The sequence below is a fragment of the Triplophysa dalaica genome, chromosome 2 (assembly GCF_015846415.1).
Source record: "Triplophysa dalaica isolate WHDGS20190420 chromosome 2, ASM1584641v1, whole genome shotgun sequence".
In the NCBI taxonomy this organism is placed as follows: domain Eukaryota; kingdom Metazoa; phylum Chordata; class Actinopteri; order Cypriniformes; family Nemacheilidae; genus Triplophysa; species Triplophysa dalaica.
In genome coordinates, this window is record NC_079543.1 from 11444137 (window position 1) to 11457203 (window position 13067).

The 13067-nt window shown below is 37.5% G+C and overlaps 1 protein-coding gene across 1 annotated transcript in view; it reads left to right on the plus strand.

Annotated features, from left to right (window-relative positions):
- Positions 1-1639: 1639 nt before the first annotated feature.
- The window catches only part of glra3 (glycine receptor, alpha 3), a 39224-nt gene continuing 27796 nt past the window's right edge, over positions 1640-13067 (plus strand). Inside the window, exon 1 of the mRNA XM_056730754.1 lies at positions 1640-1854. Within this exon, the coding sequence (XP_056586732.1) occupies positions 1784-1854 (71 nt within the window). The 5' untranslated portion in view covers positions 1640-1783. The remainder of the gene's footprint in view (positions 1855-13067) is intronic.

A 13067-nucleotide genomic window follows, 5' to 3' on the forward strand; every position in this document is an offset into this window, starting at 1 on the left:
TAATGTAGGACTATATACTGTAAGTAGTTTTCATTAAACAAATTTATCTTTAGGTGTCTATTTTATGTAGTCACCGTTCTGACACTTCACCCAGTAGCAATACAGCAATTATTCAGTTCAATGAGGGCAGTGGAAATAATCTGGGGGCTAAACGCGGTGGCCTTTGTAATTGACAGAGTACACATTAGGTTATTATCAGTGCTCTTCACATTCATCTGCCCTTAACCCACCCACACTGCACTGCTCAAAATATAGTGCACATCCAAATAGTACTCAGAGCACGAAGAAAGATGCATAGATATGTTTTTAACAGATTTTGCTACGCCTATACCTGCAGGTCTTATACTCTAAAATATAAAATAACGCATGCAGCTCTATTGAAACGTCTCAAATTTAGCCTAGCCACACAACAGCTCACAGATTATTAATCTAGAATTAACAGCCATCCTTACTGTTTGCAGCACTACATGCTCACGTATTTACAGTATTTCTGATCGAACCTTTTAATACAGAGCAAACGAGTGACAAGACAACAAAGCACACCCGACTGAGCCCCTTAATGCCACACTTTGGCAGCAGGGAGCGTTTGAGTTTATCGTTCCGTTCCAGAGCAATGGCACGAAGCTGGGAACAGGGTCAATGTGGCACAATAAGAGTGGGAGCACACACACGCTGCGCAGATGGACCCGGCCTCAGCTGTGCGCTCTGCCCGCGGCAACCTGTGCCAGAAACTGTCACTCACTATGGCACAACGATGACTCATTGGGCAAATTAAAAACAGTCTGCGTAAACCGTGTGCATTAATCGTAAATACCTATACCGTGCATAGGGCTCTAGCACTGTCAAATTGGACTGGGCACATCTCAGCATCGGGGGAGTGGCGCATGCACTCATTGAGTTTACATTTAGGCGTTTGGCAGACGCTTTAGCAACTTACATTGCTTTATCCTATGCATTTTACATAGGTATTTGCAATTCCTTGGGATCGAACCCACAACCTTGTGTTGTCAACGCAATGCTCTTAGCACTGAGCTAGAGGAAAGCTGTAGTTTTGTCATTGCATATTCTGATACATTCATGTCAAGAATTTCATTATCCAATCAGATTAAACTTGATTCAAGATCATGGTACGATGATTTTCAACAACAGCAAAACTTAAAAATAATGATAATAATGATTAAAAAAAATACATAATCTACAATTCCACACTCAACACTTTTAATTAATTTTAAATATAATATTTCACTATAATAATTACAATTATGTGGGTTCATGTATTTTTTTATTCAGAGAATTCTACGATAAAATAAAAAAGTAAATAGTTTCCTTTTCTGTCAAATTCAATTTCAATCATGAGGAGGCGTCATCATAGGGGTGACACGAATAATGGGAGGTATTGCCCCGTTTGCTCTAGCTGTAAATACACCGTACACATTCACATTTACAGTGAGATTGGAGAAGCGCACTGTCAGTCAAGGGCGCTGCGTGGGGCGGTCTCTGCTGAGATGTGTCTGAATATGTCAAGAATCACTTCAGCCGCCGCACGCTCTTTCAAACATCACTCCATTTCCTCCAGTGGCGTTACCAGGGAAGTTTAATACGTGCTGCTTAGCTTCTTAAGATTATGAGGGATTGTAAAACTGCTTTCTTTGCCGCGCGCAACGAACCCGCGCCGTGTTGGAGTGGATGAAGAACAGCTGGAGCGCTGTCCGGGGTACTGAAGTAGAAAAGAGCGCACAGGCATTCAAAGTGGAGTGTATGTCTACGCCACTGAAGTCTTGAGATGATACGGGAAAGGTTGCGCTCTGTGGCTGTGTGGGGATTCATTGCATGGGAAACGGGAATTTTGCTGAGGTAAGGTGACAAAAGAAAAACAACACCTAGCTGTTTTGGTGGTGAAGAAAAATGAATTTTGTGTCTTCAGAAAAATGTTGTATTTTGTTAATACATAACGCGACGTGAAGGTTGTAAATAAAGAGTAATAAATTGCATGTATGAGATAACCACGCAGGAATTTTGCACTTTCAGCATTTTAAACAAGAAATATTTGCAGGTCCCCAAAAAAGCAAACTCATAAAATATGTTTCGATGTCAAATCTGACGCTATACAGTTTAATCTTTGAGTATTTAGCTGTGCAAAAACATCCCGTGTGAATGCATTTGGCACATTTAGGCGATAATCGAAGGTTTTTATGTCTGCTACTAGTGTAACAGGTGAAATGTTGTAATTTTTGATACGGCCACGCGCACAGGAAAGAAACATCACAGAAAGCACCAGATTAGCGTTTTCATTTGAACAGTATTTAGAAAACGTTTTGTGCCCTAGCGTTAAACATTGTAAAATATTACAGAAAATGGGAAATGGAACAGACATTTATTTAACCCATTAAGCAAAAATAGACAACCGTCGTGTAATTGGTTAACAGGGAGCAAATTAACCTTTCAGCTTGACTTTAAATAGCAAAATTCGATTAAATAAAAAGTATGTTTCTCTACTCCTGAAGCTACATTTATGTGGAACTTCATCTTTCACATTCCTCTATGATAGTGTTTTGCCAAACACAATAATCAAACCAAAGTGTTGTCTAAAATACTAGATTATAATTTTTACTTTAAAATTTTACACAATTTACCCAGTCCTTGCAAAACAATATGAATTTGCCAAATAGAAGTGGACACCTCCCCTTACGCTGCACTAAACCATGTCTATTCTTATGGATGATGATATTGTGAATTTTAATATATCATTTGTCGATGATCCTTTAGCCAAATCGTGAAGTCTTGAATTATAGGAATGATGGAACTTGCCGTCAATGCCGTATCTATGATAGATTTGTATTGGACACCATTCAGGTTTAATCTGAAGAAGAGTTTTTATAAAAAGCCTTTTCTGAGAAAGATGGCAAAGATGGGTTCGCATGATTAAACAAGGAAATTACTTTGAAAGTTATGAATTACTAAACATACACTAGTATGTTGGTGAGCCAAAGCTGGGCTATAAGAACATTAATTAACAATTTAAATTACTTCTTTATGTTTTTTAGAGAAGGCAAAGACCTATTTAATATACTATTTATATAAAAGTGAGCTAATTGTAGTAAAAGCCTTCTTTACTATATATATAATTAATGGGTCAGTGCTACTTGTTGAACATTGCAGTTACAAATTAAACAATGAAATAATGCTCAGACAAAAAAGAATCATAATTAACCACGTAAAGTAATCTGTTGTACATAATTGATTAAAATGCAGTTTTTTTACACTGCTTTATCATTAGATGAGATTGGGGTACAGTACCCCTCATTTCATAAGAATGTGTAAATTCTATCACAGTAAATTCAGACCCTAATCCTTCACATATGTTTTTTCAAATTTGATAATGGACCTACATTCTAACTGGATAAGATTATTATTAAGAATTTGTCCATTTGAAATGAGCACAGCATTTAACAGGCATAACAGGCTAAGGATGTATTGATTCTTAAGGCAATGTAAGCATATTTTGGAGATGTTAACAATAGCAACCTAGCTTTGAACAAAACTGCGCAGTGACTTAAGTACATTTGACAACTGGTAAACTCAACATACAACCCACAAACCCTCACATTCAGACATTCACACACACACACAAACAGAGTGGGAAAACGCAGACATTACAGCTGTCAATCAATCCACAGAGAGGATTATGTAACTTTAAAGTGTAGTGACCCAGAGCACTAAGCACATACCAACCAACTCTGCCTGTCATTAGGTGCCTATACTGATATCGTTGTTTCACAACAAATCAAAATTTGACTACTTGTTGTGGAAGACTATATGAACAGCAATTAAAACTGTTATGAAATATTACAAAATAAAAATGCATTATTCATTTACTTAATTATTCATTAGCTCTATTATTTCATGTTGAGTTCTTTGGTCCTTTATAATTTAGTACACCAGAGTCCGTCCGTCATAGTTTGTTTTGTTTGAAGTTCCCTGTCATCACACTGTTTTTAAACTTGTTGGCTTTATAAATTACTAGCTTGATGTTCTAGGAACACAAATACCTCACTTAAATTGTCAACAGGGATATTAGGCTGATAATAAAAAAGCTGAGCACTTCATAACATCATAACATGACACAAATACGGGATTGGCATGTTTGTTAATAAAAGCAGTTTTATTACAGGTTGGTGGGCTTAAAACAGTGTAGATAAATAATGTGCAGTTACTAAAAAAGTTGACCCAATGTGCTTGCTTTTGTGATCAATATCCTCACGCTTTAAATGTGATAAATACACAATAAATGAGAGATTTTATCTTTGTACACTCTGTCTGTTTTATCATGGGCTTTTTGTGGCAGCAGTTCTGCCAACTCAAATAACTCAGTTCATAAGGACGGACTGATATAAGCACTAGGCCACAGACAGCGAAAGTCATTTTGCATCATTGTGTCATCTACTTCAACCCAAAAAACCTTTAGAGGTATGATGAACTTGTTTATTGTTTTATACTGTTGTATGAGGTCTACTTATGACGTTTGCATGGTTTTACATTCAAAAGCATCAAAACCCATAAGTAATAGGCTATTTTCTACCCTGGTTTTGAGGCCAGCTCTACAAATGCTCGGTTTTAGTGGGTGTGCCGCATTGAAGACTTTATAGGTAAACGCCCACTCCTTTGATTGGATAGCAGTTTGCGTAGTTGGAGCCTTCTGTGAATTTGGTAAGAGACTGTAACATCACATTAGCACCATTCACAGTTTTCGCACAGCATTAGTATTATCTTGAGACCTAATGTGTTTTACCAACTACCTCCCCACATCAGTATTTCATGTGACGCATTCGCAAGGGATGATTTTACTTAAATGTACTGACTTATTTCCCGGAAGTGATGGCAAGGCTTTGTGTGTAGTTTGTACAGTTTATACTTGTATTGCGTTAAATGATATATGATCATATGTCAGCATTTGACACCCGTGATCGCGAACAGGACAAAAGATCAATGCGAAGTTGAGTATCAAATGGTACTAGAGTTTCCATGATAAATAAACAAACGGGAGACTCCCGGTAATTAATGGATATCACCCAGCACCAGAATTATTTGCAAATGGTGGATAAAACCTTGAAAAAAGATATATGAGCCCGCCAAATCACAGAGATTGCGATTCTCACAGGCTTAAGATCACATACAACCTCTGCAAGTATTACAACTTACTAGAGGTCCCCAGGTAATACTAATCTCGTGCGAACAGTGCTCAGGGCACATCAAGCAATCTCTTACAAAGCAATAGTGACGCATAGTACAAAAATGTTTTACTCACATAAGATTGCTCCACCATTCCTATCGGATCCAATAATGACAGCACAGCACTGCTTTTTAATTTTAGTCTCTCCACAAATCTAGAGTTGATCTGCGCCTTGTTCAGGAAGGAATCCTCTGCGAAAAGAAAGGAACAAACGCTCCATGTTTTTCCCACATGAGATGGAACGTCTTTAAAAATAAACTTTAACCACTCATTACTAATATCGGAATCCGAAGGAAGGTTATGCATCGACTGTATTCTTCCACAACCAGGGATGGCACAATATTTAGCTATCTTTAACGGCATATTGTTTATTGCTTGTTCGCTCTATCTGGTTAGACCTACTTCAGTTCTGTCATGCGCGAACCAGTGGGCGGGGCTAGAAAAGTTGCCATTGATATTATTTCTGTGTAGGAGGTGTTCAACCTATCAATGTCGTCATGGATAGGTACATTCCAGAACCTGGCGTTTGCTGGGCCTGGTGTCAACAACAGATGTAATGTAAGGGCATTTTCAGTTCTGAGATTTTAATTCATCCCTCCTTTAAACTTTACTGAGTCACTACAGTAGACTATATTATAGGATTATCTACTTTTTCTTGATTTATTTTTAATTTCTTATCCTTTAATGGACAAGAGGGTATGAAACAGGAAAGAATATATTGGGTATATTGAATATTGGGTATATTGAATATTGTGGAACATAGTAGGGAAATCTGAATTTAGGTCACCTGCAATGCTTCCACATTATATGCAGATGTTCTTCACCACAATAAATTCTCAAAATCTCACAGTTTTTTCTTTAAGCCAGGTGTGTTTAATTCTTTAAAGTTGATGTGACATGCTATGTCATGCATTCTGACTTCTTCACACTGTTGAACATGCTATCTTCTCATGCGTAACATGACAACTTGTTAAAAAACGATTTGGACGTATGAAGTGGAATTTCTGTGTTTGACACACTCCCCCAGAATCATTATTTCCATTTTACTAAATGTTGCACTTTCGTTTCTTGTCTCTCAGTTTTTTGTCTTCTTTTCTTTCAGTTTTTGTTTTCTTTTTAGCGCTTGTAATGCCATTAAAAGAGTGTCTTAATGCAGACGTTTAACCATAATGCAGGTTTCAACTGCGGTAAATGAGCCAGATATTTATATAGATATAGAATCCACAAATAACCAATCAGGAAATGCCAACATGACTGACGGAAAGTTTACGACATCATTCCTTAAATAAGGCCGATCTATTGAATCGTGATAGACCAATGAACAAATGAACGACTGGCATATAACTAAACAAATCAAATGAACGAGATGCAATACTACTGTATACAGTAGGTACTCAAGATTTAAATGAGATTGGCAGAAACTGCCTGTGATACCTGATCTTTAATTATGGGGAAAAATCCAACCCTTTAATCCGAAAAAGTTTATTAAATAAAACTTCAGACATGTTCAGCAGAAACACTGTCCTAAAATGCACACAAACCATGTACAGCCAGATGTTAGTAGATGTATGTGTGCTGCTCTCTCTTTCATTGTATATCTGCTTAACCGCTCATTGGAGTGGAATGTTCCGATACACAAGAGCGGCTCACCCGGAGCGGCGAAGAATAACTCAGTGTCTGTTTGCTGCCAGTCCACGGGCTATGTACCTTTCACCATGTGCATTAGGACCAATGGGTCGCCTTGTCCTGTGGCTCTCCTTCTTTAACAAACCACTTAACTCGCATAATCACTAATAGTCTCTTTTTTCTCCCTTTAAGGAGTATTTTGGTCTGTTTCTGTGAGCCTGTATCTTTTTTTGTTTCCTGTCAGCTCACATATCGTAAAAGGCAGATTTGAAAGCTCCTGTTGCATTATTGATAAGATTTTGTCACAAAGCATTGATTGCACTTTGAGTTATCCTGCCAGCCCCGTTTCTCTTGAATAACTTCTTCAGGGTTTTTGAAAGCTGCAGTAGAGGAAAAAGAGAGACAGAGACATTGGCCTCTTTAAGCAGCTTAAAGGTTTTTTACTGTATCAGGAGGAATATGTCATGGAACAAAAGATCATTGCCAAAGCTTTAACTTAACTTAACATAAAATATTAATTAATAAAAGACACAGTTCACACTGAAAGACACAAGAAAACACATGCATATATACAGAAATGCACCACACTATCACATACTATGAATGTGTTAAAAAAACACTTAAAGTGTCAGGTGCTTAAATAGTAAAAGCAGTTAAAAAGAAAGAAAACTTTGTACTTTCCTTCAGTTTGCAGCTCTGAATATTTACTTTGTACTGTTAGCTTCTGCTTTTGATGCTGTTACGTTCAGTAAGCTGCATGGCACGGTTCATCTATAGTAGCGAAAGTAAGCTATAACTGTGACATTTACAGTAAGCCGCCAACTAGCAGGTGAAGCGTAAAGCGCATTTCTCTGTCACGCATCAGTGTCACCGCTGTCAAACGCTGTGTGCTCTGAGGTTTCTCTGCACATGTTAAGTAAAACTCCATCAATACGGTAACCTCTCTGTGGACGAACGAGACGTTGATCTGTCCACTTAACTTGTTTCCAGTTGTCTTATGGCAGCACACAGATGGGGGTAAAATGAACATCTTGAAAGAAAGCGTGGATATAATTACGTTGTCAGAAGCTGTATATATTTAGATAAATGCATCAAACATTTTGTTTAGGAATGTATTTGAGATTTGTGACATATTTTTTTTTTTCAAAGTGATGCAACTGCTTCATTGAGAGGCTGAAGCCAAATCATACAGTGAACAGTAAAATGTGCAAGTACCAGCATGAGAGGATTATAGTTGGAGTCTCTCTCAAATGCAGTCAAGCACATTACAATTAAATTTTCTGTTATTGCTATAATAACAGGGTAGATGCTATACTTTTGACTAGGAACTCAATGTAAGATCCATAGATACATTATATACTAGAGATGCCCCGATATATCAGCAAGTAATCAGTTATCAGACGATAGTTTAAAAACAGCCGATGATCAGGGCCGACATATCCTGTCAATCATAAGAAGAATACATTTTTGCTCTATATATAGAAGGGTTAAGAAACATCACCAGTTTGATGTTCGATATTATTACTCATTATATGAATTAATAAAATTCAGAATGTCACAAAAAAATCTTCAGAATCAGTTTTGGTATTGGCAGATATCACTCTTAATAGCTATCGGTATCAGTGAATTCAAGATAGATTTATAGAGAGTCTTTTTCACAGTCTCGTCTGTCCCCATCCCTGTTTTCCCCAGTTTCCCCCCTTGGACTACACAACCCACGATCCACAACGCTCCGTCACTTGTCCCTCGTCTGTCATCACAACACCTGCCAGCAATCCCCTCATCCCCCGGACACTTTATATACTCAGCCTGTCCCATTGTTCTTTGTCGTGTCTTAAATGTAAAAGTGAATGTTATACCCTTTAATTCTCACCGCATTCTGTGCTCCCTTGGACGTTACCTTACAGTCTTTGTGCATGAAATGTAATGAATCATGACAAACACAAATCAACATTTAAAAAAACATTATTGTACAGATTTTTTGTTAATATTTATTTTTCATGTATTTTCAAAATACGGTCAAAAACATAAAATTAAAGAAAAGACAACAAATTTACAAGAAAAACGGGGAAAACATTACATTCGACAAGGGAAAAATTATTGTTTTCCGTTTTTTTTCTGGAACCCCAACCGTTTTTTTAAGGGATGTTTTTTACTGTGAATGTAACCTTGTCCATTCAATTTTGCCTGGATGAACAAATACTTTTCAACTACAAAAAAAGTAAATTATAACAGCATTTTATTATATGAGTTCATGTGGATCTTTTATCTAAGCCGTTTTTTGAAAATCAGGTTTGTTCAATTGTTTGCCAAATAGCACTCACTAGAGTATATGTTTTGTTGTTGGCAGCCTGAGGTATTATGTCGTAGGTATTATGCGTTGCTGTCCATTATGTGTGTGCGAGATGCTGCACAAAAAGGATATTAAATAACAGCCGATATGAAGAGGAGATGAAAGGTGCTGATCTTGATGGAGACCAGCTTCTGTGGCAGCATTGATCTAAGTATTGATGTAGTCCATCCACAGTGCAGCTTCTGTGCTACATACAATCAGTCTATTGTTAGTATTTGAAACAGAATATTGAGTGTGTGTGTTTGCTGTAATATAGTTCATGTTTGCGACAGCAGGCAAATATAAAACATTTATTCAACAGCTGTGTGGATACTTTTATTTCTATTTGTGTTCCACATTTCATGAACTTTATAATACTTTTTTGGCTGCTCTTCAGTCTGTGAATGGCATTCCACAGGACCAGAGGAGCACTGTTTGTTGTGCATCTGAGAACAAATTGTTTTCCCTCGAGTGGTCCCGAGGGAACGGTCACAGAGAAATCACATAGATCTTGTCAATAGTGACTGTTGGAAACAAGGCACACCAGCCATACATCAAACATCTGGCAAAGAGCAGTTCAGTGCTCCGGAGAGGCAGAGATTTATGCAGTCAGCGTATTAGTTCGCTGAGTGAAAAGGAAAGGAAAGTCTTAAATGAAATATGGAGAATGAGACATAGAATCCCAGGGGACTCTGGTCATTTCAGTTTCAATGGAGTAAAACTAAAGTATGTCGAAGAATAAAGACAGTGTGCAATTACCTAGAAACAGAAAAGTTTGTAAAGGGGTGATATGACAGGGCTAAAGTGAATATTATTGTTTGTTTTAGATGTAATGAAATGTGTATACATGATTTAGGTTTAAAAAACCGCAGTATTTTCCACACACCCTAAATGTTTGTATCCTCTTTTCCCTTGCTCTCTAAAACGCGCAGATTTTTACAAAGCTCATCGCCCTGAAAAGCGAGGTGTGCTATGATTGGCCAGTTTACAAGTGCGTAGTGATTGGTCGAATACTGTAACCGTGTGACGGAAATGTAACGCCTCTTACCATATTTGGAACATCAGGTTCCAAAACAATTGTACTAACAGGTATGCCCACCTTACTTGCGTATACATTTGGGCAGTCTTAGTCAAATCATACCACAAACTGACATAGATTTGTGTGGGTGTGGTTACACAAGGCGTTTCAGGCTGGTCTGGGTGAGCATTTGCTTTTAGTTAGAACGCATCTTTTGTTCCAATTTTATGTGTCTAATATATGCATGGGCAATTTGTAACACACCCAAGACACAGAAAAACATGTATTTGCGCCATATAATATCCCGAATGTTAAAATGATAAGTCGAAGACTGTAGTCCTAAAAACATCCCGGGAGATCAACAGCATTGCATTATGGGAAACAAAGAAATTGTGTGGAACTGGGAAATGAGCCCAAGGATGCTATTCAGTTAACCAATATAGACACAATGGGGCAGAGATTAAGAGTATACTGTATGTCTATAACCTTGTGGGCCACAAATGATCACACATTGTCCTGACCTTGTGCTTTGCATTGTTTGTGTGTGGCTGTGTGTAAACTGGATAAATTGTTTTGACAGAAAAACAAAACCCAGGGAAACAGCAGGCTTACACACTGAAATCATTCACTGTTAACTGAAACTCACGTTATTGACACAATTTAAGCATTAAATCCAACAATCGTCATGTCTTCTTAAGGAAAAGAATAGATGAGCAGTGCTTTCCTTCACATAACCACACACATAGCTCTCAAAAAGTGACATTCTGTTGGAAGCTTTCACGGCTGTTTAGTACAGAAACCAGGAATTTCAATTTCAATAAGCACAGACTCCACAGGGTGCATCTGGGAAAATAGGCTAGTTTTCTAAATTTGGCAGATTTACAAATTTGAAATGAGTTATTGAAAATGTGGCAGCTAGTAACATTTTCAACCAACTAAAATTCAACAAACTGAAATTCAGAGATTGTGTAATGTTGTGTGAGATTATGGCAAGCTTTACTTTTTGTATTGCATAAGGAGCAACGCTTTTATTTTATGTAACTGTTTTCCATTTTATTTGGCTTACAACTAGATAAATAAAAACTAGATTGGCATCATCAAACTCTTAATCTGATGTTAGAAATCAGTCATTACAGTACAGTACAATACAATGTACAGTCTGGTACAGTACTTTATGTTTATAGTTTAAAAGACAAGATTCTTTCAATTGGCTACAGGACATGATGGTTACTAGAAATTAGTTTATATATGTTTGCTAGAGGTTTTGCAAGAATTTTGTGGAGTGAATTGCTGAGATGTACAGTAACACCCTCTCAAGCAATTGAAGTAATTTCAACCAAATTGCAGTTATCTCTACCAATTGGTTGACCATTCACATGAACACATGCTTTCATGGGTTTGATGTGCAGTGATGAGTGTTTAAAGTGGGGGAGCGAAGATTCTTCTTTCTAAAAAATACGCAGCTTCAAATGGCAGAATATGTGGCAGTTTGTACAATACAAAACTGTTTTAAAAGATGGTAGTTACTTATGGTAGAAGAGTTGTTGACCATTGTGTATGTACAGTAGTTAAAAAAATGAAACTGTAAAACCTCCCTGAACTCTTGTCATAACATATCTGACACAGCGTGGATGAAGGCCACTCAGTCAAACAATCTCAATGACAACCTTTCCTCTCACAGGAAATCAATATATTTTATTCGGAACAACACAATTTATTTCATGGGCTTCATCACCAAGCATCCAAGTCATTGTGGTGATGTATTACACAGACAAGCAATTGACAACTTGGGAATAATCCACCATCATCAATAGCTTTTTCCCATTCAGTGAAACAGTAGTGAGTATCCAGCCTGCACTGATGCAGAATACATTCCTTTTTTAGTGAAAAAATGGAATGCATTTAAAACCTTTGGTATGGACTTAAAAAAAATGGATATAGTTGATGTTTTTCTTAAAGTGAGTTGTGTAGCGAAAACTCCCAAAATTAAATTATTAATTTAAATTCTATGTTATATTTGCACTTTCTCGGTATACACTGTAGTTTAATTCTTATATACTTTTTTTTATATGGTGGTGCATGTATACACTATAGTTTAATTCTTATATATATCAATTCGTTAATTTTTTGATACGGTGGTGCTAAATTGGTTACCAGGCAACAATGCGTGATCTCCATACTAAGTTTCATTCAGGCTGGCGTGACAGGATTTATCATTTACATGACTACCAGATGTCACAGTAGCTAATACTTGTCCTATAATCACAATCTGAAGCTGACCGTCCCAAAATGAGAATCCGTGGATGGTGTGGCAACACATTCCCATACACAATACCTCTCTTACGTGTTCCCTTTAAAAAATAACCAGCCCTTAACAGAAAAAGACATATTAGCTTGTACAGCACACTTCAGTCTGATGGCCAGTCTGTGCCCGTCAGCTAAACAACGCAAGGTCCATCAGCGTTTCGCACAACGTGCGATACAAAAATGACAGTGGACAACGTTAATAGATGGTGAAACACTGCAAAGCAAAGGAGCCAAATTGTGGCAAGCCTCCTCGCATTAGCAAAGCAAGACAACACAGCGAGCACCGTGGTGACAGGACAGGTCACACAGATCCAGCAGTTTTCCTGTGAAGTGGGGGTGGGGGTGGCTGTTTTGTCCCACAGCAATGACAGCCCAATGAGACTGAGGCCTAGAGGGGGACAACACAATTGCAGCTAGTTCTGCTCATATTTAAAAGGATGCATTTAACAGACATGCTAAGCAGAACGAGATGGAAAATAAGTAAAGCAGCTGTTATATGGTTATATGGTCGTATAGTTATAATGATGCATGTTGATTTGATGCAATAAGCAGCT